Source organism: Micrasema longulum, unplaced genomic scaffold, assembly GCF_059751315.1.
Source record: "Micrasema longulum isolate JH-2025_06_02 unplaced genomic scaffold, ASM5975131v1 h1tg001648l, whole genome shotgun sequence".
Classification (NCBI taxonomy): domain Eukaryota; kingdom Metazoa; phylum Arthropoda; class Insecta; order Trichoptera; family Brachycentridae; genus Micrasema; species Micrasema longulum.
The window spans coordinates 179,855-206,730 of NW_028278827.1; the positions used below are offsets into that span (position 1 = coordinate 179,855).

The 26,876-nt window shown below is 34.8% G+C and overlaps 1 protein-coding gene across 2 annotated transcripts; it reads left to right on the plus strand.

Moving 5' to 3' along the window:
* The first annotated feature begins 1,294 nt into the window (after positions 1 to 1,294).
* On the plus strand, positions 1,295 to 20,470 carry CycG (cyclin G). 2 transcript variants are annotated; one of them, XM_088237121.1, is made up of 9 exons: positions 1,295 to 1,804; positions 7,891 to 8,513; positions 8,962 to 9,096; positions 14,564 to 14,663; positions 15,619 to 15,858; positions 17,661 to 17,770; positions 18,431 to 18,556; positions 19,609 to 19,694; positions 20,111 to 20,470. In XM_088237121.1, the coding sequence occupies exons 2-9, from the start codon at positions 7,950 to 7,952 to the stop codon at positions 20,199 to 20,201; spliced, it is 1,452 nt and encodes a 483-aa protein (XP_088093247.1). In that variant the 5' UTR covers positions 1,295 to 1,804; positions 7,891 to 7,949; the 3' UTR covers positions 20,202 to 20,470. The 2 variants fall into 2 exon arrangements, with proteins under 2 accessions (XP_088093247.1, XP_088093246.1); XM_088237120.1 differs by lacking the exon at positions 1,295 to 1,804 and adding an exon at positions 1,882 to 2,211.
* The last annotated feature ends 6,406 nt before the right edge of the window (positions 20,471 to 26,876 follow it).

Genomic DNA, 26,876 nt, shown 5'->3' on the forward strand with positions numbered 1-26,876 from the left:
TTTTTTCGTTTGCCTAATAAAAGTACCCTTTTTTATAGTCCAGTAAGTAAAATATTTTTTGTTGTAAAATATAACAACAAAACACAAAATTATCTTATATTTGTTTAAACCTGTATTAGGTACATATATTTTGTTAATATTAAAAACTTTTTCATTCATGTAATTTTTTAATATCCGAATCCGCGATGATCAGTATGGGCGAGAAGACGTATAAGTATATTTAAAAATATATTTAGAACGCAGATTTAAAAAAAATAAATAAATAAAAACTCAAATGGTTGCTTATTTCTGCAGGGGAGAAGCGAAGGGGCGTGGCCATGTGGTTGATGGTGTATCATACTCCCCCTCCCGTCTCCGCGCTTCTCCCTTGCAGAAGTAAGCAACCATTTGTTTTTTTTTATATTTCATTTTTGTAAATTTTATTTGTTCTAAAAATTAATTTTAATGTGCCAATATGTCTTCTTGGTCATACTGATCATCGGGGTTTCGGATGTGACAGGGTTTAAAGAACAACCTGTATCCATATCTGTAATTTTCAAACTTTTCATATTTTTTAATTTTTCTTTTACAGATTGTATTATGGTTATTTCACTCTGAATTTATTTCCGTACCTTGAATTATGTTTATTTTGTAATTTTTAAAACTTTTCATACCCTTTTAATTTGTAGTGTATCATAATTTTTATCCTGCTTTTGTAAATAATGTTAAAGTTTAAAATATAAAAACGTCTGTAAATAAATATTGTTATCTACATGTCCCTAAATGAGTTTTTTTACAGAAACTCCTTGGGAATATTATATAAAATTATCTATAGTATGTTTTCAATTTAAATAAATAAAAAAATATGGGGCCACTTCACGCATGCGCGCAGGCGGGATGTCGGGTAGAGGGGGGACTTTTGGACACTGTACGATGTATACAAACTCGGTTCTACGCGCCTTCTGGTATATTATTGTATTATTCTATGTTTTTTTCATACATTTTCAAGAAACTTCGCAGTAAAACGTAATGCTCTAATTTTTACCGCACGTAAGAAAACATTTTTATAATCCATATCCCGTAGCACTAAACTTCCTCCTGAGACCTAAAATTCCGTAACACAATTTAGCATTTAGCATGCGATGCAACTTGGGTTAGCATGACGATGAAATGAATAAAATAATTAATTTCCATCACTGAGTGAAGTGAGTAGGTATGCCGTCGCTCGTTGCGAAGGACAAGCCTAGAGGCCTAGAGGGGGGGGAAGAGTCGCGGCTTCGCTTGTATTTCAAATACAAACCAGCTGATTTCCTTTGTTTACAATCAAAATCTGTTTGCGCGGGGCGTCAGTCGACTCTCCGTTTGAAATATTTTTGATAGCCGCGTCGCTCAGCATAAAAATAAATAAATAAAGTTTTATAAGTCAAGTACCCCTTGTTTTAAAGTGAAAAAAGCTGCGCTGTAATTATGCAACAGTGCAATTATTATAAAATCGAAATTTGAATTTTCGAATTTTTCGCTTTTGTCGTTTAGTGCCGCGGCGTTGCCATTCAGTCGAAGTGACGCAATTTTAATTCGACTTATATGGATTTTAAAAGTGATTTTGAGTTCAAAAGCGCCCGCAGCCGCTCGAAATAAACCAAATTGCATTATGGGTCGGAGTCTTTTGCGTAATTGTACGCGAACACAAATAAATAACCGTTTGAAGGGGCGCGGACGACGAGATCTGACAACGCCCGACGCCAATTGAATCTCAAAATGGGATTACTATAATTTCAACAATTTGTGATATCTGCAACTGTTTCTAGTCAAAACAATGTCTCAGGTAATTAAAAATAAACAATTTATTTATCAGTTTTCCCAATTAGGATGTGAAATCGACGATAATTTATTCATGTTTAGATTTCTTTGTTCAGTTGAGAATTTCTACTGCATCGCTATTGGTCGGAATTTGTATCCACCGCGTTTAAACGCTGTGAATTTTACACCACTAGTAAAAAAGTCTAATTTCGTACGCCGCTAAAAGAACCCCGCATGTGTGGATATGGTTCTTTTAACGCGGTGGCGCGTAACTTGACTTCGGTTGTCCCGTGAAGGTATTACGCTACGCCATCTTGTAAATTGTAACATTAATCTGTCAACCTCCTTTTGGACATTGTCGAAATTTCAAAACTAAAATATACTCAATTTGAACAACAACTTACCGCATTTTACTGTGAAATTAGCATCCGGGTGAGTCCATTAAACATATTCATACATTTAAATCGTATTTTAACTGTAAAATTGTCTTTGAAATTATAGGAAAACCAGTCGCTAAGCAGTACTTTCTATACTACTTTTTTTTCCCGTTTTTTCCGTGACGATTTCTCACTCATTTTGTAGTAATTTTACTTTATTTAAATTCTAAAAGCATCGCAACGGGACGATTATATAAAATATGACTTAAAATTGTGAAAATTCAATTAGATTTTGCCCCAAAAAGACGATTTAAGATCGTACGTGACGGCCATTAAAAATATTTGTCCAATCATTTTGACGTTTGACGCGTTTATTTAGTAATCTAGCTATAAAATCTCCGCTTTCTTATCATTTGGGTACAAATTCGTCACAATTATAGTGAAATTCGTCTAATTTCTTTGAAAACATGCCTAATTGTCTAGAATCTTCTTTGTCACAGTGATGTCATACATCTGTTCCGCGCGTACGAGAGGGACAGCGCTCTACAGAAATCTCCGTTTGATACGTCCAGTTTGAACTTGCGTGAAAAAACTGTTTTCCTATATCTTGCCAAAAACTATGAAATCTAGAAAATTCTCGGTGGCTTATCAAATATTTATATACTGAACGCATTACGCAAGAACTTTTCTTTACAAATTGAATGACATTACAAAAAAACAAGTGACAATCGAATCAAGAAGAAAATTTCTCGCAATTTTTGATTTTGGAATCTAGACACAAAAATGTAACAGAATTATGAGTAGATAACTCAACTAAAATCTGTTCATTATTACAAGAATTTCCAAATAAACAAACCAGCCGCGAAAAATCAGACAGAAAATAGCCTATTTCACACATATAATCTAGATCTGAACGGCACTGTAAAATTAGGGTGGATTGACATTTATTAGATTCATTTGTACCTATTTAAATTTGTTAATATTTATGCATTTAGTTTTTTTTATAAAACTCCATAGTCAATAATTTTAATAAAAATATCAATAATAACGCCTTGGCTAATATATTAATTTAAAAAAAAAGGAAATATAAGTGTTTTCATAATTTACCCGGCCTCGTGGTGTAATAGTCAGCGCGTTAGCCTGCCATGCAAGAAGTCTCAGGTTTGATTCCCGACATGGTTGATATGAAATATTTATTTAAAAGGGTACTTTTACACTAGAATATTTCATAGTCCCTGGGCCTCAATTATGAACGCTATATTCATCTTTATATATCGAGACGGTATACTTAACTTGTGTACTATCTGTATCTACCTCGGTATGTTACCTATTTGAAATATAAATAAGAACTATAACTATCAAAACAAACCAATGAATGACCACAAAAGTTAGTCTGCGTTCCTTACTTCATTAATATTTAATATAGTTCTTATTTATATTTCAAATAGGCTTCTGTGATAGAAAGTGCCCACTTCAAAGCGATTATAAACTCTGATAAATACCAATTCAACCAGAAGATGCTCGTTTGAACATGAATTTAATATGACTTTTGACAACCGCCAAGACGGTATGCTTATCGTTCGTCTGTATTTATCTGCTGAGGAATTACAAGGCCTTCAATCGATACGTTCTCTGATACTCTTATATGTTAATAGGGCAGAATCTAGCGACATTATTTTTTGCATCTAACCACTCGTTTTCAAAACTGACAATTATGTCAGAATTAAATTCGAATTCAAAATTTACTCATTTCTATCTCATATTTTTAATGGGCTTTTAAGAAAAAAACGTCAACCTCAGAACGATAATTAATTAAAATAAATCGTAATAAAAGGAAAAATTGCTCGGTGGAGCAAAATTTATGTCTCTTTTAATGTGTAGATAAACGTACCGAGGATTCTAGACCCGTCGGTATAAACCGATGTACTTACTTCAAAATTTGATGGTGGGGGGATCGGTAGTATATCTTTGTAGTCGGTGGGGAGAATTTTATCTTCAACTGTGACGTCATACTGAAGCTATGTCATTTTAGTGCGTAGATATGTATACCGTGCCGTACGCTTCTCCTTGTTTTATATCGATATACCTTCCCAAAACTTGAAGGGGGGGGTCGGTATCTTTGTAATCCCTAGAGAGAATTTATCTTCAACTATACCGTCAAGGTGAAGGTATGACGTCTTTATCTTCCGATGTAATCGGGGCCCCGGTTCTAATTCGCACACAGGACTAGTCTTCGTCCGCCTGGCCACAGTAAATATGAAATTCAAAATGGCGTGATCGAACTCGACAAATATTCAATTCAATTAATTTATTTTAAATATAACATATACATTACAAAAATATATTCAATACGTACATATTATAAAAAAGAAAAAAAAAATACACGAAAGAGACTCACGTCAAAGTAGTAGAAGAATCCTGCTCCGGAAAACCCCTTCGGATACATGGAAGAGATCAGTATCCAGAGCGATGTTGTTCAGCGTAGCGATAGCCCTTCCAACAGGCATAACCATAGGCAGGTTGGTCCTGAATATTGGAATATGAAACAATCTATGCTGACGCTGTCTTAGGAACATACAAACCAATGCTCATCATAATTTTAGAATAATCGATCATACCGCGCGACAGTGGATAAAAATGTGTAGTCAAATACACATTCCTTCTAGTCTCTAAACTGTTGTAGCCGAGCATACCCCGGAGAAACTCGGTCAGGTAGAGCCGAGGATAATACCCGCACTCTCTCGTGTAGGGATATCTCAGAAACTTCTTTTGTATTTTCTCTATCATAAGAGAGTACTTCAGTTCGTGTGGCCCCCGAATCATTGAGCCGCTCTCGAGTCTACTTCGCACCGAGGAGTTGTAAAGAGTTCTCAGTACGCGGGTGTTTTCGAAAACCCTGGCAGTACGCAGAACGAATCACACATCTTCAATGCATTACCGCTGATTGTCTGTGTGATCATGAAATGTCAGGGTGCTCACAAATCTAACGCCTAGATCCTCAACATTCGATGTTCGTATCAGATTCTGGTCATCCATTTTGTAATATTATAAGTAGGACTGTCAATTTGCGAAATTTGTCAGTTTTTTGGTTTGTCGTCACCTAACGAAATATTGATTCAGTTTATATGACTTACTTTTGCCTGCGTGCGATGTTCATGTTCCTTTAGTAAATAAAAAATATAGACCGTTCGGCGTTTTAAGCTCAAGGCCGATTATGATTTAATTGTATGTGCCAAATGTCGGTAAATAAATTATCACCCATAATTGATAATATTTATTTTGCGATCGTAAACAAGGTTAATTAAAAACACATAAAAATTATGTATGTCACATCGATCACCCAGTTTACTAGTCAAAGTGAAAAAGTACATCAGTTTTATAATTTTTTTATTTGTCAACTAAGCCAAAAAATATATTAAAATTTTTATGCATTTATTTATTTTTATTTATAAATTTATTGCAAGAAAAATAATACGCATACTTAATAACAGGGAATCTATATAAAACCAATTCATGTAAAATGAAAACGGAGTGTTCTCTGTTTATGATAGTCTCCATCTAACATGGCACAGCCTGTTCTAAGATGGAGATTTTCTATCTTTAGAGCGTAAGTAGTCCTATACTAATAAAACAATAACATAAAAAAGAAAAACTAAAACTACTTAATTATAAATGCCTAGCTAATCAAATGTAAGAAATTAAAAATAATTATTATGTCATCATTTGGTAAATGGGCCACAAACTGAAAACCCCGAAATTTCGTTTTATTGCAAAAATGAGATTCAAATTTTTTATTTTTATTTATTATAATATTTTCTTTACATTTTACAATATATACAGGGTGTTCTTTAAACCCTGTCACATCCGAAACCACGATGATCAGTATGGGCAAGACGACATATTAGCATATTTAAAACAATATTTAGAACGCAGATTTTTTAAATGAATAAAATATTTAAAAAAAACAAATGGTTGCTTACTTCTGCAGGGGAGAAGCGAGGGGGCGTGGCCATGTGGTTGATGGTGTATCATACTCCCCCCTCCCCTCTCCGCGCTTCTGCCTTGCAGAAGTAAGCAACCATTTGGTTTTTTTTATGTTTCATTTTTGTAAATTTTACTCGTTCTAAAAATTTATTTTAATGTGACAATATGTCTTCTTGGTCGTACTGATCATCGTGGTTTCGGATGTGACAGGGTTTAAAGAACACCCCGTATACATAAGTCACAAATACAAGATATACTATTACATCAACACAAAAAAATACCCCACACAGGCATGGCCTGCGTGTGGGTATACGTTTTATTTTTAATTTCATTAAAGGCTCCTGTAAGAATATGTTAGATATCAAAAAATGAAATGATTAACATATAAACAAAGAATATTTTACAATACAATGATATTTGTTCATAAAATTATAAACTCTAATAAAAAAACAGAATCTTGGAAAAAATTCACAATACTAGAGAAAAGAACAAAATTAGACTTCCATTTAGGAAAAAGGCCAAGTCAAGAAATTCAATTTTATTTAAAGCAATTAAAAAGTATTACGAAATGGAAAAAAATATTTATGAAGAAAAAAACATATCAAAATTTAAAATAATGGTCAAGACATATGTGATAAACAATTTATAAATTAAATATATTTGCAATGTTATTATTAGAACACACGTAACAATATGTATGATATGTGTGCCCTACTTTAAGATTTAAATATAAAAAAAAAAAATAGTGCTAATTATTTGAACACAATTTATTTGTCAATAAAAATCATAATAAAAGTAAGTAATTAAAAAATGAAGCTATTTAAATCTAATGTTTTTATCCATAATTTAATAAAAAATTTAATTGAAACAGATTCAAATAATGAATCTCTTTCACATTGTCCTTATGAAATGTATTGAACAGTTTTGGAGCTATGAAAAATGAATTTCTTTGCCTGAATTTGGATTTACAGCAAGGGATTTCAAGTAAACTATTCAATCTTTGACTAGATCTATTCAAATGTTTAGGAAATAAATTTTGGCGCATAAAAACATATTTAAGACATTGCTGGCAATAGATTTTTCGTAGCGCCAAAAGTTCAAATCGGTCATATTTTTCTATAATAAAAAGTCTCCCGTGGATTTTGCATTATTCCTGACCCAAATTGTTGGGTCACTGTTGTTGGAAAATCAAAATCAAGTTGCGGTCCAGCGGGGAGCAAACCTCGGACCTTAAATCCGGAGTTCACTGCACTAAAATTTTCTTTTTGTATTTTATGCCTAAAAAATTCATGAGTATATATTGTTTTTTTTTATAATTTTGCAGCTAATAGGTGAGAAACTTGAATTTCTGCCATTATTTTGAAAAAGAAAATACGTCCGATAATTTCCAAGCCGTTACAGCGGTGTCTATGGTGCATCTTAGCAATTCGAGAAATAGTTAATCTATGATTTTGAATCTGAGTGTTGCCATTAACGCCTTGTATCGGTGGCCTACAGACGGTGCTCAACCACTGCTGTAAAAGTACCTAACTTGGAATAAAAAAAATAATAAAACTTGGGGTCATTGTCGAATGCTAGAGGTTAGTTTTTCAACAAAACAGCCCGAAAGTTTAGACCTGCGGTGAAAAAATCGCACCTCTTAATTAAAGTGCGATCGATCACCGTTAACTGCTCAGATTGCGAGACCGCGCGAAACTAGCTGATTTTCTTTCGCCCGTTTTCGCAACTGATCGCCCCATGTCTTCCCCAGGTACTGGCCCCTTTTCGCTTGCTTTCGGCAGTCTGCGCGCTTCGACGGATCCGACCGCAATGAACAGACGACCGAAAATAAGCGGAGGGGCGGTCAATTATCCGGATGCTAGCAAGGAACCGAGGACGCCGAGAAAGAAGAACCGGAACCGCTTCAGGGACGACCGGGCGCGCAAGAACCAGCACAACCCCAAGTACGCCAAGCAGGAGCGCAACGTGGCCGCGAAGAAGCTCCACCAGTCCGGCGAGTCCCCCGGCAAGGCGCTCAACGAGTCCCTGCTCAAGCGGCGCGAGAGCCTGACGAAGAAGCGCGTCGAGGCCAATGCGAAGGCGGCCGAGGAGAACTGCGAGTCCCTCGTCCCGATGGGTTTCTGCGGGAAGCCGGCGTTCGACGGCGTCAAGCGGGCGTGCGTCGAGGGGCCCGGCGACGTCATCATGCCGCCGGCCCGCGAGCAGCGGGAGCGGGTGGACGAGGGGATGGACGTCGCCGGCTGCAGCGAGGGACGCGCGGCGCCGCCGCTGTACGCTGAGAACGCCGCCGAAGACTTGTATTCTACGCTGCGAGAGTATCTGCAAGTCGAGGCCAAGTTCCAACCCAATGTCGTGTTGCCGACTAATCCACAGGTACAAATATTCATTTAATTTATCTAATACGAGTATAATGGTCCACCATTGCGGGTGAAGTGAATGATATGTTGGTCAAACTTTTGTATTCAATATGAGCTTTTTGCCTGTTTTTTTTTTTAACGTTTTCAATTTATTTATTTATTTAAACACTTAATACGCGTATAGTTTACATACACACACGTAAGGGTGGGCATATTGCCATAAGGCAATTTCTTCCTAGCTACCTAAACCGTTCTATTTGAGAAAATCAGTGGATTTTACCACTGTATATGAACATGTTGATTAATAATTTCACTATGGAACAAAATAGTGACAAACATACATATTTTTTAAGAAATAAAAATTTACTGTAGTCCTCAAAATATAGCTTGAATAGAATGACAGTTGTCGGCAAAAGCGTCGGATCGGCGAACCCTGGTTATATATTGTCCCGTTGTTTTCACAGCGCGGGGAGATCTCTGCGGGAACTCGGGACGGTGCCGCCCACGTGCTGAGGTGCCTCAAGATCTGGTACGACCTTCCGAGCGATGTACTGTTCCACGCCATCAACTTGCTGGATCGATTCCTCACCAAAATGAAGGTAATAATTATTTATTTTGCAATTTTTTCTGCGTCTGATTCCGAGATTATTTTCATTTTAGTTTTCACAACTTTTTGGTATTCTTGATTAATTTTTTTATTTTTATTAATTTATTTTTTTCATACAAATACATACAAATTACAAAAATATAATAATAACTTATCGCAAACTCTATGAGGCCAAGGGCCCTGTGTTGAATTGGGACATTCACCGTTTTGCTCATGTTTAAACACCCACATTTCTTCAACTCTCCACCTGTTGATTTTCGTGAAGTTAAAGAGCTGAAACCTTTATTTTATTTATTTATTTAACTTTTTGTACATAATGTTATTTGTACATTGGCGGGCTTATTGCCAAATGGCAATTTCTTCCAACCAACCAATAAAATAAAAGTTTTATGTTTATAGTTCAAGTTACAGAACATATTTAATAGAAAAAAAAATATTAAAAAGTTAAAGATATATAAAAATAGAAAAAGACCTCTTTGTTTATAAATTACCTTAAATCAAAACTATTACTCAATGGGAAAAAGGAAAAAAAAAGAGGAAAAAAAAAAGGGAAAAGGGAAAGGAGGAGAGATTAAGGAAGAGAAAGGAGATGTTTCTTCAGACGTGATTTAAACAGAGATAATGTAGTAACATCTCTGATGGTGGATGGGAGATGATTCCACAGTGGAGCCGCATGGACACTATATGAGTTAGAGAAGAAAGAGGAATTGTGTATGGGTATTAAGAGAGTGCCTCGAGAATTAGAACGAAGAGGTAAACCGTGAACTGATAAGAGTTGAAATTTTTCACGCAGGTATATAGGAGCGTTAGGACTATGGAGTACATTGAGCAGAAGTGAGAGGGAGTGATAGTCTCTCCGCTGTCTAATTTTGAGCCATTTCAGTTGCCTGCGATAATCAGAAATGTGGTCATATTTCCCAAGACCAAAAATGTACCTTATGCATGCATTCTGAAGGCGTTCAAGTTTATCGAGTCGCTCACAGCTTAAATCAGTCATGGAAACATCAGCGTAATCTAGAATGGGTAGTAGTAATGCTTGTACCAGGGTGCATTTAGTATTAATGGGTAAGAATTTTTGCAACCTTCTAAGTGAGTGTAGACTGAAGAATATTTTGCGGCTTAATTCATTAGTATGAGCTCGCCAGCAGAGATGTTCGCCCGTTTGTACTCCTAGATTGTTTACGGATTTCCTGTATTGGATATTGGTACCATTGACAGTAAGAGGATTAAGTGAAGATACGTCTAGCTTACTAAGCAATCTTCGACTACCCGCAAACATAATTTGCCATGCGGGTGAGATTCATTCACTGGGCAACGCCTGAAAACCATTTTCCAATTTAATAATTCTTCTTTTACCAGTTTGTCAATTCGACAATGCTCTGGGTATGTCCGAATGTTTGCAGACAGGCTGGATTTCCTAAGGTGTAAGCACGGCCATCTGACATTCGCGTATCACAGGAATGAGACGCGTTGCGATACTCGGTGGCGTGTAGACCGCCGGGTGCGGACAGAAAAATGATGATGAAATGCCCCAATCATATTTCATTCTCGACTCTCCATCACCGTTGAAATATGCGTCGAGTAAATCGAGTCTTATCTTAAAGTAAATATTGATAAAATATGGTTTCTCTGCATGGCTGTCGGATGTGCGTCCGAAAGTCCGTTACATATTTATTATCACAGTTGTTATTGTCATGACGAGTGATTATTCCTTTAGCTGTTTGCATTGTGCGCTACGCGCGTGAATGTTGCACGGCGCAAATTTATCAACACATTTTTGAATATTTTTATGTTTATATTTTATTTATTTATTTATTATATCGTGGGTTTACAAGGAAAAGCGGTTAACTACGTTTTTGGCATATTTGAGTTATGAATACCATTAACTTCAAAATTGTTTTTTTTTTTTTTTTTTTAAATATCACTGAATCTCTAAACTGTATTGTCAAATAAAAAATGTAAATAGGGGCTAGATTTATTATTGTCTATGCGCTCTGTAGCTGCAAGACGTGCTGTAATCTAGCTCCTGTATATCATAATTGGAGACGAGGAGCTTAAATACTTATTTGATCTTATCTCCAAAATATGTTCATGACGTTTCATGACGTCACTACTGAAAAGTGACACACTGATTGCAGTCATTTGGCGCGGTATTTGATAAATGTACATTTAAAAGATCATATCTTTGTAAATATTGCACAAAAAAGAAAAATATATATTTTTGCTTAGTTAAATAGTACGCTGATAGAAAAAAAAAAATCGAAAACAGTGGAATTCCTCATTAGATGTCAATAATCTTAATTTTGTCATTTTTGCAAATGGTCCCTTTTACTTGTACAGCCACGATATACTGAGTCTCAAGTGATATTTATTTATTTATTTTCTTATTTTCTTTTATTCAGGAAACATACAGTACAGTTACAAAGTTTAATATTTTACACAATTAGACTTAATTCTAATGGACCAGTGAAGTTTCCATATTATAAAGCAATTATATGTAAGGTTAATTATGAAAGTATAAAGAAGAGAAAAAAAAAGAAAAACATAAATGAAAGTTGTTTAAAAATTAAAATTTAAGTGAAAAAAAATGATATTTTAAGGTTTGTAGTGAGTATTTACAAATGGAAATAATATCAAAAATGAAGAAAATTTGTAAGAGTAATTAAAAAATAAGAATGTAAATAAAGAATGAAAAACATGCTCAGATGTAAAAATAAAATAAAATAGTAATAGCATTTTTTTTAAAAAAGGAAAAAAATAAACACATTTATTTTAAGGGATTAAAAGAAAAGATGAGAAGAATCTTTAAGTGAAATATAAGACAGTAAATTTAGATCAATTTAAAAAACATCTTCAAAATTAATGTCGCATTATAGTAAGAGCAGCAATATATTGATTTTATTAACATATATAATATAAGTAATTAAAAGTAGTTTAAAAGTATAAAAACATGCCAATGGCAGCAGAGAAAAAAGAAAAAAATAAAGAAGGAATAACAAGTATAGCAAGTAATCTTTAAAATTTGAAAAAGCAATATAAGGAGAAGATTTTAAACCAAGAGAAGATTTTAAACCAAGAGAAGTCGATAAAATTTCATTAAAGCGATTTTAGTAGTAATACAAAATTTCAAAAGAGAAATTTGATTTATAATAATAATATTAATGTATGTAATTTGAGTGATATAAGAGAAAATATGTTGGCCTTATCAGAACAGAATGTTTTGTTATTTGACCGTTATTTTTTTCGCGGATTTTTTTTATCTTCAAGCGATTTGGCCGTTCCATTATGCGTTGATCTTCGACCCGCAGAATTATCACTTTTATAATAATACACTATCGCTGGCCTAGTTATTTGGTAAAAATGATAACAAAAAACGGTTTTTATTTAAAAAATAACACGACGTGTCTTGCTAGGCATTTACGGGGCTTATGACCCGTCGTCGCCTGGTTTAAGTGCCCACTACGCACCGTGTAATGATGATGATGATGTTTGGATAATTTATATAGCGCCATTTTTGTGAAAATCACCTCAAGGGCGCTGTACAATAAATAAATATCCCAACACGTCTTGCAGCTACAGAGCGCATGGACGGTTGGGATTCTAGTTCCTCGTCTCCAATTATGATATATTACAATTATGATCTATATGAGCTAGATAACAGAACGTCTTGCAGCTACAGAGCGCATGGACAATAAGAAATCTAGCCCCTATTTACATTTTTATTTTTAAAAAAATTATTCGACACTGAAGTTTAGAGTTTAACTGATATTTTAAAAACGAAATAAAAAGCAAATTTATAAAATTGAAAGTTAGATAAAGTCTCGCAGCTACTGAGCGCATGGACGGTTGAAATTCTAGACCCCATTTACTAAATTTAGATATTTGATAGTTGATAACATTTACATAATATGATACTCGTAGTTAACATCACAAAAAGTCTCGCAGCTTCAAAACGCATCGACAAATGGAATTTCAACAACATAAGAATGATTTTTAAAAGTTAATAATAAAAAATAATTTTAAAAAACGCAATAATAATATATTGAGCAAAGAACTAGTAAGTATGGCAATTAAGTGAACATGTAACAGCACAAAAAGTCAAATATAAAAAAGTAAACAAAGATAGCATTCCTTAACTTATTATTAAGGTTAACAAGACAATAGACGATACCCAAACTCAAGCTCGTCCCTGTTTTATTTTGGTGTGCAGTAAACAGAATCTATTGTCTTTTTCCTAGTAAATAACTGTAAAAACACTTGGTTCACATTTGGCTGTAACATGATCTTTGAAAACCGTGTAGCAATGTTATTTTTATTTTTTTTATTTATTATCATCATCATTCCATTTGGTAAACCAATCGCAGCGTATCTTGATAATTTTTTTGTAATGAAGGTAAGATGATCAGTCTCACGCTTCAGGTGCCAGTCCAGGGACCACTGAAATATTCTAGTAAGAAAACACCCTTTTAAATAAATATTTCAGATCAACCATGTCGAGAATCGAACCCGAGAGCTCTTGCATGGTAGGCAAACGCGCTGACCATTACACTACTTTTTAGCTTGCTCTTAATATATAAGGTTTATATTTACTTCAAAGGGATATTAATTTTTTTTATTAAAAATATAAATATTTTAGTTCAGATTATTTATTTTAATTTTTAGACCATTTCCTAAAAGTCATATGTAACTTGTGCTAGAAAAATGGAAATCGAATTGTGGTAGAGTGGGATATGAACCTTTGACCTTTGGCCCGTGAGTCCACAATACTGCCACGAGACCACAACCCGGTTCATGTCAACAGCGTTTTCTGCCTCTAGATTCGTTATCCCCTCCCCCGAAGAACACGAGTGAGGGAGGGAGAGGGGTAGCTGCTATTTTTTATTTTCTTTATTTTTTGTTTTTTTTTTTTTTTTACAATAAACATAAATGATAAAACAGAGTATTAAAAAAATAAAGCATAACTACATAACAATGAAATACATATCAATAGTAAAAATAGTTAACAAAAAAATCCCACAAAGGCACGGCTTCGTGGGTATACAAGAAAATGTCAATGAATTTTTGCTCCTATAATAAATAATGGACAGTTATAATATTTTTGTGTAATATAAGAAAGAAAAAATAAGATATTCTGTAAAAGATAATATGGTATTTTTTATTATAGTAATTAAAAAAGGAAATAAAAAATATTAATAAAAACACAAAAATATTCCTTATTATTAAAGAGCAACATAATAAATGATAGGAAAAAAGAGTTCATATCTTTAGTTTGAATCCAGGATAGTGCGTGTTTTTTAAAAGAAGGAAAATTTTGAAAGTGTAAAGCTTAAATTTAAAGCTTGTATTTAAAAATGCCCGTCTCAAAGTAATTTTTGCTGGCTTTCCGATGTTTTCCATCTCTGTTGATATGTATGTTAATCGATTGTCTTAGTAATCATCTTCTTTTTCTTTCGGTTCAGGTCCGCCCCTGTCACGTGTCGTGCATCTCAGTCTCGTGTATGAACATCGCCATCGTTTCCCACCGCCCTCAGCTGCCGACCATCAACATCGAAGATCTAGGTGAGTTCCACAGCCATATATATGTGTCTCGACAAGATGGAGAACCTAGAATTTCAACCCAGGACCTCGAGAATGGTAGGCGAACACGCCGACCACGATTTCATTTTTCCTGACAGTAGCTATTGAGTGGAAAAAATTCTTCCAGGGTTCTGGTTTTATTTCGCACACAACTGTTTTTTCATCCACCTGGACGCATAACATCTGCGAGTCTAGAGACTATGAAATATTCCAATGAAGTGATAATGAAGTGCTCTATCCACCACTGGGTCAACATAGAAATCCAGTATAATCAAGGGTCATTATATATCTGATGTCGTCATAAATATCTGGTGTTGTCATAAATATCTGGTGTCGTCATATATATCTAGTCTCGTCATATAAATCTAGTGTCGTCATATATCTTCCGTGCGCGGGAAAAGGGCTCAAGTCAAAAAAGTCAATTTTTCAGGAGAGCCATTCAAAGTTTTTATGGGTCTTAAAATCGAGAAAACAGCTGCCAAGTCATAAGAATTCAACTGTTTTGAGTATTTTTTATTTTATATGCTAAGAAAATTATCTGTAACATTTTGGGTTTTTAAAATTTAATTTTATTAATTTTATTTTGACCATTGTATGACTTAAGCTCTTTTTCCCGCGCACTGAAGATATATCTGGTGTCGTCATATATATCTGGAGTCGTCATATATATCTGGTGTCGTCAAATATATCTGGTGTCGTCATGCATATCTGGTGTCGTCACATATATCTGGCGTCGTCATATATATCTGGCGTCGTCATATATATCTGGCGTCGTCATATATATCTGGTGTCGTCATATATATCTGGCGTCGTCATATATATCTGGTGTCGTCATATATATCTGGTGTTATCATATATATTTGGTGTCGTCATATATTTGGTTTCGTTTCGTTTCAACACATCCGGCTATAATTTCACGTTGTTTTGTGCATCGCAGTGTCCATCTCTCAGTGCAAGTGCACGGCGGGCGACGTGCGGCGCATGTCGAGCGTCATCGGCGAGAAGCTGGGCGCGGTGGGCGCGTGCGTCACGGCGCTGCACTGGCTGCGCCTGCTGGGCGCGCTGCTGCGCGTGCCCGCGCCCGACGCCACGCGCCTCGAGATCCTCGCCTGCGACGCCGCCTGCTGCAACCTGCGCGCGTGCGAGCTCGCGCTCGTGCTGCTCTGCACGCAAATGGGTGAGTTTTATACTCCGGAGCTATACTCCCCATGAATCAGTTCTTTACGAATCATCGTCATCGTCAAAATTCAAATGTATACAATGATTTTTCCCTAAATATTAAGAAATTCTATTTATATGGTATCACTTTTTAGCATGGCACCACAGAATTTCAACTGTCATTTACATCGCGGAAAACTTTTTCACACTTTTACGATAACCGTTTAAACTATCTTAATTATTAAATGTCATTAAATATTTGTAAATAACCACTTACTAACTTTTCTATGTCTACCGGTTTCGAGACGTACCCGTCTCTTCGTCAGGACACCGGTGGTTATACGCAAATATCAAATAACATTCAGTAAAATGTTTGACCACAAAGTTAATGTTCAACGAATAGGGTTGTGGTCCTTTGGCTAGTGTCTCGGACCTAAGGTCCGTGGTTTGAATCCTACTCTACCCCAACTTGATTCCCATTTTCTACTAGTGAGTTATTTACAACTCGTTAAAAATGGCATTCAAAATGAAATATTTGGGTAAATTGGTCGTAGGGAGTCAGAAAAGTTGATGCATGCCACGGATTGGAGAACCTTACTGGATGTCAAAAATAAAAAATAAAGAATAATTTAAAAAATATATATTTATAGATGACAACCATGAAGTTTCGCATAAATAAATTGTCTATGTTTTTATGAATGTATGTATGTGTATGCGCATGGGTGTATGTACGTGTGTGTGTATGTACATGTGTATATATGTGTATGTCTGTATGTATATGAATCAAAATGTGTATCCGAATAAGTTTATATTTTGTTTGTCTGTGCTCTATATTAATTTGTTAAGTATTATAATATATTAAAATGTAATTGCCTAGCTTGGAACGGGGTATGTACCCTTGTTAGCTGGGCAAAGTGAATATGGAATTGTATTTTGATAAAGAGTGTGAATAAATAAATAAATAAATAAAAATAAAATAAATCACAAGAACGCAAATATCTTTTTAAAAAAAAAAAAAAAATGTTTTAAATATTAATATTTCCAAATTATGTTTATAACTTCAAATAAAAATACATAGTGAGAATTAATGGTAGCATGAACGAGGACGATCAAGAAAGACTTGGCAGGATCAGATCAAAATAGCCTAATTGTAGCAATAGTAATAGAGAATAATGAGGTTAACTGGTTTTAGACAAAAATATTAGGTTAATAATTATTCTTAAATTTAATTCGTTTATAGCAAATATATATATTTTTTTAATTAAAAAAGAAATATTTGCATTTTTATGATTTACCCAAATATTTAATTTTGACGGCCACTTTCAACGAGTTGTAAATAACTCACTATTAGAAAATGGGAATCAAGTTGGGGTAGATTGGGATTCAAACCACGGACCTTCGGTCTGTGTGTCCGAGATACTAGCCACAGGACCACAACCCGATTCATTTTTATTACTAAATTTTTTAACTTTCTGCATTGTAATTTATTGATGTAAAGATTTTATTCTTCCTAAACATGCGTCAACTGCATGTCACAATTTAGTGAAATGTCAAAATTAGGCACTTAAACAAAATGGTTAATTACACTGCACCTACATTGAATTCAGTTTGAGACAACGATTTACACATTTTATTTATTTGCCTCGATTTTATTTTCCATTCGAGCGGCGGCGTGCGGCTCGTCTTCTTTTGACGGATTTAATGAGTTTCGAAAAAATTTCAACATAAAACCGAGGTTATGAAAAACTCGAAAACGTTAATTGGGGGATATTTGAATGAGAATGTATGGAAAAAATATTGATTTTTATTTATCTTCCTCAGACTCACAGCTGACGGTGCTCCAGAGGAACGCCTCCACTCAGAACTCGGAGAGAATGGCGGAACTGACTCAGCTGGTCCACTTCGCCATGGAACTGCAGAGAATCTGCCAGGTAAACAAAATTACCTCTTAATTAAAAAAATTTTCGAGAAAGTAATCTGGAAGTCGATGCATTTACAGGGGCGTATGACGCGTAATTGGTTGGTTCCAGTGGCCACATTGCGCACCGCGTAACATTCACCATTCTGCCCATGTTTAAACATCAAAATTTCCCCAACTCCCAAAAGCCAACAGATGGAAGTGTTGAGGAATTTGGATGGTTAAACATGGGCAGAATGGTGAATGTTACACAGCGTGTAAAGTAGCCACTTAAACCAGCCAATGACAGGTTATAAGCCATGCCTAGATTTCCAGATTACCTTCTCTAAAATGTTTTCCCTCTGTTGCAACAAATTTAGATCTAAATAACTCCCCGGGGAGGCAATCCAGCCTGTCTGTAATCATTTGGACACACTCAAAACTTTGTTAAAATGACTTCTAACTCACTCCACTCAAAACTCACAGTTCTGCATTGTCTTTATCATCAGCCCTCCTGTTGAGAATGGAGCTTGAGGAAATGTGGATGTTCAATCATAGGCGGAACAGAGTCCACTTAAACCCCTCAATATTCCCTTACCAAAGATTGTCCCTCAATATCTTTAGTTTTTATAACTCCCCGGTGAGGAACGTCTTTGAAACATTGATTAATAAAGCTGTGTTAATATTTTTACAGATCAGCGACGAATCCTTTTACGCTTCGCATCAGGCCGTGGTGAACGTTCTGGAGAGGTACAACGCGCGTCAGAAGACACCTCACCGCCAGCGATTAGTCTGGAGATTGTCGTCACGCACACTCAAGGTTGGTGCAGTACCCCCCTCCCCCCCCCCGTACTGATTGAAAAATATTTTCATGCGTTGCTTGGTATGCGGGTGAAATGTCTCAGTCAGATGAATCTTACATTCGCATGCGTATTGGCCCACTATGGAGAAAAAAATAACGAGAAAACTAGTGACTATTTTCGGAATGGTTCAGATCATAAGCTCTGTAGATGCCTAGATTTCCATAATCTCAGCAGCTTTAACGCTGTCGTACAAACCCTTTATTTTGCTTTTTTTTGGATTAGATTTTTTTATAAAAATTATTTTTGCACCACAACAGGCCAGGAGGCCCAATTACAGTAATGAATTACAACACAGAACATCAAAGCTTGAAATTTTTTTTTTTGTTTTTACCGGGAATCGAACCCGGAACCTTCTTTAAGTCAAGTGTCTAAACCACAGCACCATGTATGCCTCCTTTCTGTATTTTTTTTGTATTTTTTTTTTACTTTTTTGTTTTTTTTTTGCACTTTTTTGTGCTTTTTTAAAAACTTTTTTGTACTTTTTTTGTACTTTTTTGTACTCTTGTATTTTTTATTATTTTGTCGTTTTTTAGTATTATTTCAAGTGTCTTAACCACAGCACCATGAAGGCTTCTATTTTGTATTTTTTTTTACTTTTTTGTATTTTTTTGGTACTTTTTTGTACTTTTTTTTGTACTTTTTTTTGTACTTTTTTTATTTTTATTATTTTGTCGTTATTTAGTTTTTTTTTGTTTGGTTTTTTAAAGTTTTTTTTAGTATTTTTTCGTTTTTTGTTTCTTTTTTCAACCATTTTAAAAATTAAAAAAAATTAAAAAAGTATATTTTTGCAACACAACAGGCTCAGTAGGTGATAGTGAAAGATTTTTTTTTTCCGGATGAAAAGCAGCTTGTGACGCTTGTCAGCTCTCCGGCTATCCCTATGCAAAAACTCACGTTGATAGGTCGCTCCGTTGCGACGTGAAGGAAACGCACGCAAACAGACAGACTTGAGCATTTATAACAGTATGGATAAATAAAATATATATTAATTTACGTGTTTATCTTGCAGGTTCTAAGGCCAACGGACAAGCTTACAAGCATGCTTCCCACAATTGAAGAACAGCAAATTCACTCCAGTGAACCAAATCGTTCGAGGTAATTTATAAAACTTATTATTACAGTTTTAGTCCTAATGTGCAACTAGAGGAGGTACGATAAAAGCAGAGTGAACACGGTCAAATTTTATTGACAATTCTTGATGGATTTCCATTGTATTAATATAATAACTTACATATTACAACAGAGATGAAGAACTTAACTTAAAGGAAGACACTTAAACAAAAAGGTCAATTACCTGCACCTGCTTTGAATTTAGGTCGGGACAATAATTTATCCTTTATTATTGTTTACCTGTTTTTACTCTTCATTTGTGGCGCACGCGGTGGCGTGCGGATCGCAGCACTTTGGATTTTATGACATAATTTCGGATTTTTTGACACATCAAATGAATTCCGATTTTTTTTTACGGTGATGGTTTGTTTGCTTTGTTATATATATATTTTTTCCTTTAGATCTGGGTCGGAAAGCAGCGATGATTTGAGCGAGGAATCGAAGGATTGGCCCACGAGCCCCCTCGTCCCGGTCATGTGCAACGACCGCTAGGCCGCAGGAACGCATCACGCAGGTCTCGTCCGGACACGGGCGTCGTACACCTTTGGCCACGGAGCACGGGCGTCGCGAGCATTCGGCGACAGAACACGGGCGTCGGAAGCATTTGGCAACGGAATACAAGCGTCGTAAGCCTTCGGCGACAACAGAACACGGGCGTCGTAAATCTTTGCATCACTCAAGCACGGGTGGTATAAATATCCACACTACGAAAGGAGTCCTCCGTAAAATCATCGCATATAACCGATCATAAAATATCAAAATCATGGTAAAAAAAATCATATTGTGAACGTAGATAATTAAAATCTATTGTTTTTTTCAAATTCAATAGCTAATGTTTTTACAAAAATTGTATGCGAAGTTCTTTCGCTCGTCTCGCGGTTTATATTCGATTGTGTCGTCTTTTATTTATGTATAATATTATGATTTTAATTTTTGCATTATGTGTTTTAATTTTTTTTTCATTTAAAAATTATTTGTATCTATAATATAATTTTTGACATGACCAAACAAAACAAAAAAAATATATATAAAAAATTAAAAATATATTCAAAAAATCTCAAAATATAGATTATAATTATTATTAATATTATTTAATACGAAGTCATTTAAAAGAAAAAGTCATTTGGAGCATAATTTTTTAAAAGTGCTTAATTTTTGTATGTATAATTATTTAACAAATTAAGAAAGAGAATTCAGTATGGGGAATATTTCCTTTTTAAATCATGTTGGGAGAGGAAAATTAGGAATATTCCTTTTTTAATCACGCTAAGAAAGAATAATCCCTGAAAATATTCCTTTTTGAATCATGTTAAGGAAGAAAAATCACTATGGAATATTCCCCTTAATCCTAGTTATATGACCGAATATTTTAATTAAATTAAAATTTGTCAAAAACGTGCTTAAACTTTTCTACCGCAATTTTGTCTATTCTGTGTATAGTAAATATTTAAATTTAAAAATTATATGTAAAGCAAATTTATCAATTTTTTCATAAAAAAAAATTATAAAAACGATCTTGACGCATTTTTGAAAAGCATTTTTTTCCACGCGTGCGTGATGAAATATTTTCTCACATTTAATTTATATTGAAATAAAGTATTTATATATATAATAATATATTATTAATTACGTAGTTTATAAAAAACAAGAAAAAAAAAATACAAAAAATGTGATATTAAAAAAAAGAGCGAAATAAGGTTTCTTTTTAGTTTTAATTCTAATGTTAGAATATTTTTTCTTTTCTTTTAAACATGTCTGTAAATGATTTTTGTAAATTTTTGCCCTTTTTTGTAATAATTTAAAAATTACGCCACATTTGCAAGTCACAATCAAAGTTATTTGGACTTTACTATGTACACATTTTGTGATTTTAACACGTGTTACTTTTAATGTGTGTTAACTTTAACACAGGTTACCTTTAACGCGTGTTAACTTTAACACAGGTTACCCTTAACATGTGTTAACTTTGACACAGGTTACCCTTAACATGTGTGAACTTTGAAACAATGCATGTTAACTTTAACACAGATTAACTTCAATGCGTGTTAACTTTGACACAGGTTACCTTTAACATGTGCTAACTTTGACACAGGTTACCTTTAATGTGTGTTAACTAACGCGTGTTAACTTAAACACATGTTAACTTTAACGTGTGTTAACTTTGACACAGGTTAACTCCAATGCGTGTTAACTTTGACACAGGTTACCTTTAATGTGTGCTAACTAATGCGCGTTAACTTAAACACATGTTAACTTTAACGTGTGTTAACTTTGACACAGGTTAACTCCAATGCGTGCTAACTTTGACACAGGTTACCTTTAATGTGTGTTAACTAACGCGTGTCAACTTAAACACATGTTAACTTTAATGTGTGTTAACTTTGACACAGGTTACATAAAGGTGTTAAAACACTTGTTAACTTTGAGGGTCATAAATCGTAACTACATTATTGTGTAAAACAACTCTTGACTATCAACTGTAAGTCATTTCAAAATTGCTAGCAAACTTTTCTATATTTTGTCAAGATTTTTTCAGTGCTTTTATCATTGTTCAAAATGTTTCTTTTGACACAAAAATTGAACTATATAAATTATCCATAGTAAAGTAACAGCTTTTTTTTTTCTTTTCACAAAAAATATGGAACATTTTGTTTACAGAACCATCACTCAACAATTCATGTATGTAAATATAAGAAAAATAGTTTTAATGTCTTCGTGTGATATAAGGGGAAAAAAACAGTGAAAGACCTTTTCGAAATAACTTAAAATACCGAAAAAATAAACGGTTCCGACCGAATTCACGCATTGAAATTCCTGTCCTCAATTCTTTACGACAAATCACTTTGGTTATTTAAAAATGTCGACGGCGAACGGCTAAAAACGAATTTTGCGAGAATCGAAGATTAAAAAAATGAAAATGAGTCGAATGAGTTCAGTGGGCCAAAAATTAAAAAAAATCTTTATTTTAATGTCTTTTTAAAGCCATATTCCATTTTTCCCCTTTTAAATCTCTTATTTTTTTAACATATTACAACAGAGATGAAGAACATTTTAAAGAAGGCAATATAGAAGTCTAGGCATCTACAGGGCTTATGACCTGTCATTGGCTGGTTTAAGTGGCCATTTTACACTCTGTGTAACATTCACCATTCTGCCCATATTTGAACATCTATATTACTTCAATTCTTTCATCTGTTGATGTTTGTGAAGTTGAAGACCTGAAACCTTTATTTATGCGGGTGAGATTCATCTAATTGAATTATTTCACCTACATACTAGGCAACGCCTAAATTTTTTTTATATTTTTTCAATTTCTATACTTCACGGACCAGGTAATTCTTTTTTTTTTTTTAATTTGTAGTGACTACACAGCACCGTAACGCGCGGGTGTTTTTAGGACAGTCTTTACCTAAAATTACCTTGAAAGGTTAAAACCATTTTTATGAGTATTTTCTTACATTTCCGAGAAATTTGGCCGCTCGGTTAAATGCTCTAACTTTTACCGCATTTAAGTAAACATTTTTTGTATCCAATACCCGATAAATACTATGACTGCCCCCCGCATTCTCGAGATGTATCATCAGCAAAGGCTGCTTGCCTAATAATAACAGTTGCCTGTATCACTGAACTTCCTAATTCTGAGAAAAAAAGTCAATCTAACCCACTCAGCGTTTTCGCCGTCGACGTTTAAATATATTTTTTATATTTGTGACTCGTCAAAAATGTCAAAAGCAAATAAACCCTTTAAACCCGTCAATTTTGTTTAATTTTTTAGCTGAGCAGTATTAATTTAAGGAAAGGTCTTGAGCTACTTACAATTAATGTTAAAAAAAGTACAAAAATATTGATCTTAGTACTAAGCGAATGAAAGTAAGGCTTCTTGTATTAGAAAAAAATATAAATAAGTCTTGGATTTGTCAATTTTATTTTCTTAGAGTTTCGTTTATTCACACTGAAATGCAGGAATTATTAATTTTTTTTTAAAATAGAAATATTTGCATTCTTACGATTTGCCCAAATATTTAATTTTGAGGGCTATTTTCAACGAGTTGTAAATAACTCGCTATCAGAAAATGAGAATCAAGTTGGGGAAGAGTGGGATTCGAACCACGGACCTTTGAGCCGCGAGTCCGAGACACTAGCCATGGTACCACAACCCAATTCATAATTGAAATATCGTATTTTGTGAGACGCTTATCAATCTACATAGCCGAGTGTAACATACTTCGTGAGAGACGTCTTCAATCTTCTTCTTGATGCTCGGCCGTTTTGCGAGGGTGATTTTCCTTTTCTCCCCTCAACGCCCCAGCACTTGCGTCCGTGGGCAATCCCCGATAACGGGACGACCCGGTTTTTATCAGGTCATGGTAAATTGAATGTAAAATCATTTGGTTTTAATCCTTTGCCTCTTTACAAATATCAAATGGAGCTTCGCACTAAAGCCCCTAACATTTTACTGCAAAAAGTGTAATACACCTTACATTTTTCTGCAAAAAGTTTAATACACCTCACCGCAGAAAAAGTAATACACCTTTACACTTTACTGCAAACAATGTAATACGCTTAACATTTTAATGTAAAAAGTGTAATATACCTTACACTTTACCACAGAAAGTGTAATACACCTTTCATTTTTCTGCAAAAAGTGCAATACACCTTACACTTCACTTCAAAAAGTGTAATACACCTTACACATAACTGCAAAAAGTGTAAAACACCTTACACTTTACTGCAAACAATGTAATACGCTTAACATTTTAATGTAAAAAGTGTAATATACCTTACACTTTACCACAGAAAGTGTAATACACCTTTCATTTTTCTGCAAAAAGTGCAATACACCTTACACTTCACTTCAAAAAGTGTAATACACCTTACACATAACTGCAAAAAGTGTAAAACACCTTACACTTTACTGCAAACAATGTAATACGCTTAACATTTTAATGTAAAAAGTGTAATACACCTTACACTTTACTGCAGAAAGTGTAATACACCTTACATTTTACTGCAGAAAGTGTGATCTTTACATTTTACCGCAAGAATTATGCCTGTTGCATTTGAGCATGAAAAACGTACTATTCCTAGCATTTCTGTGCAATAAATGACAATTCTTTGAATAAGTCGATTGATTAAACAGTTGTATTTCTTAAGACAGTAATAGAATTTTGTCGAGAAGTATAATTTTTAGAGTCAACATGGAATGTGGACTGTAGTGATTACAATGTTGTATGAATGTGAAAATAAAGATATGTGGAGGTGCCGCCCTTTACGGCGAAATTTTACTAAAAACATGCCTTTTTATTTATATACCAATGTGTACCTCCTAGACCCTGTACTGAAAAAAATCCATTTGAAAGTTTTACGTAATATTTTGGCCAAGATGCGTACACTTGAAACCATCTTCTGGTAAATGGAATTAGTGGTTTTAACTCTCGAAAGACAGGTAAATCGCTAACAGTCCCAATTAATAGTCCTAACGCTCCTATATACCTGCGTGAAAAATTTCAACGCTTATCAGTTCATGGTTTACCTCTTCGTTCTAATTCTCGAGGCACTCTCTTAATACCCATCCACAATTCCTCTTTCTTCTCTAACTCATATAGTGTCCATGCGGCTCGACTGTGGAATCATCTCCCATCCACCATCAGAGATGTTAGTACATTATCTCTGTTTAAATCACGTCTGAAGAAACATCTCCTTTCTCTTCCTTAATCTCTCCTCCTTTCCTTTTTCCTCTTTTTTCCTTTTACCCATTGAGTAATAGTTTTGATTTAAGGTAATTTATAAACAAATACGTTTATTTCTATTTTTATATACGAGGGCGGTTTGATAAGTCAGTGACTTTTTGAATTTCCCGCGCAGTTACTTCAAATGCAACAGTGCTGCCGTCAACTGTAATCTATCAGTGGGCAACGTTCTAATTTTGATCAAGGTACGTCGTTCAGTTGGTGTTTGACAGCCGTTCAAAGCAGACAACCTTGTGATTTTCTACGAAAATGGAAAAAAGTGAATTTCGTGTGTTGATTAAACATTATTTTTTACGTAAATAAACAATCACTGAAACTAAGGAAAGACTTGATAAATACTACGGGGACTCGGCACCATCAATTTCAATGGTTAAGAAGTGGTTTACGGAGTTCCGTTGTGGTCGTACCAGTACTAGTGACGCCGAACGTTCAGGTCGTCCAAAAGAAGTGATCACGCCGGAAATCATCGATAAAATCCACGAAATGATATTGGACGATCGGAGAATGAAAGTGCGTGAGTTGGCTAATGCTGTAAGTATCTCAACTGAACGTGTACATCATATTTTACACGAATATTTGGATATGAAAAAACTCTCCGCGAGATGGGTGCCGCGATTGCTCACACTCGACCATAAGCGCAATCGTGTGACCACTTCAAAAGAGTGTTTAGCGATGTTTAGCCTTGATCAGAACGACTTTTTGCGCCGTTTTGTCACTGTGGACGAAACATGGATCCATCACAACACGCCAGAGACCGAGGAACAATCAAAGCAGTGGGTTGCTCAGGGTGAACGCGGACCAAAGAAGGCCAAACTGTGTCTGTCAGCCAACAAGGTCATGGCCACAGTTTTTTGGGATGCACGCGGTGTCATTCACGTGGATTACCTCGAGAAAGGTAAAACGATCACCGGCGAATATTATTCAAACCTTTTGAACAGATTGGACGTTGATTTGAAGGAAAAACGGCCGCATTTGGCGAAGAAGAAAGTGCTGTTCCATCAAGACAATGCACGTGTGCACACATGTCTAGTCACCCACCCCACCCAGCATATTCTCCTGATCTAGCCCCCTGCGACTATTTTCTTTTTCCAAACCTAAAGAAATGGCTGGGCGGTAAAAGATTTGAGTCGAATGAAGAAGTCATTACCGAAACAAACGCCTATTTTGAGAGCCTTGAGCAAACCTATTATTTGGAGGGAATAAAAAAATTAGAAAAACGCTGGGCTAAATGTATCGAGCTAAAAGGTGATTATGTAGAAAAATAAAATGTTTATTTGCCGAAAAAAAGAGCTAAAAGGTGATTATGTAGAAAAATTAAATGTTTAAATGGCAAATGCCGAAAAAAAATTGTTTTATTCAAAAAGTCACTGACTTATCAAACCGCCCTCGTATCTTTAGCTTTTTAATCTTTTTATCT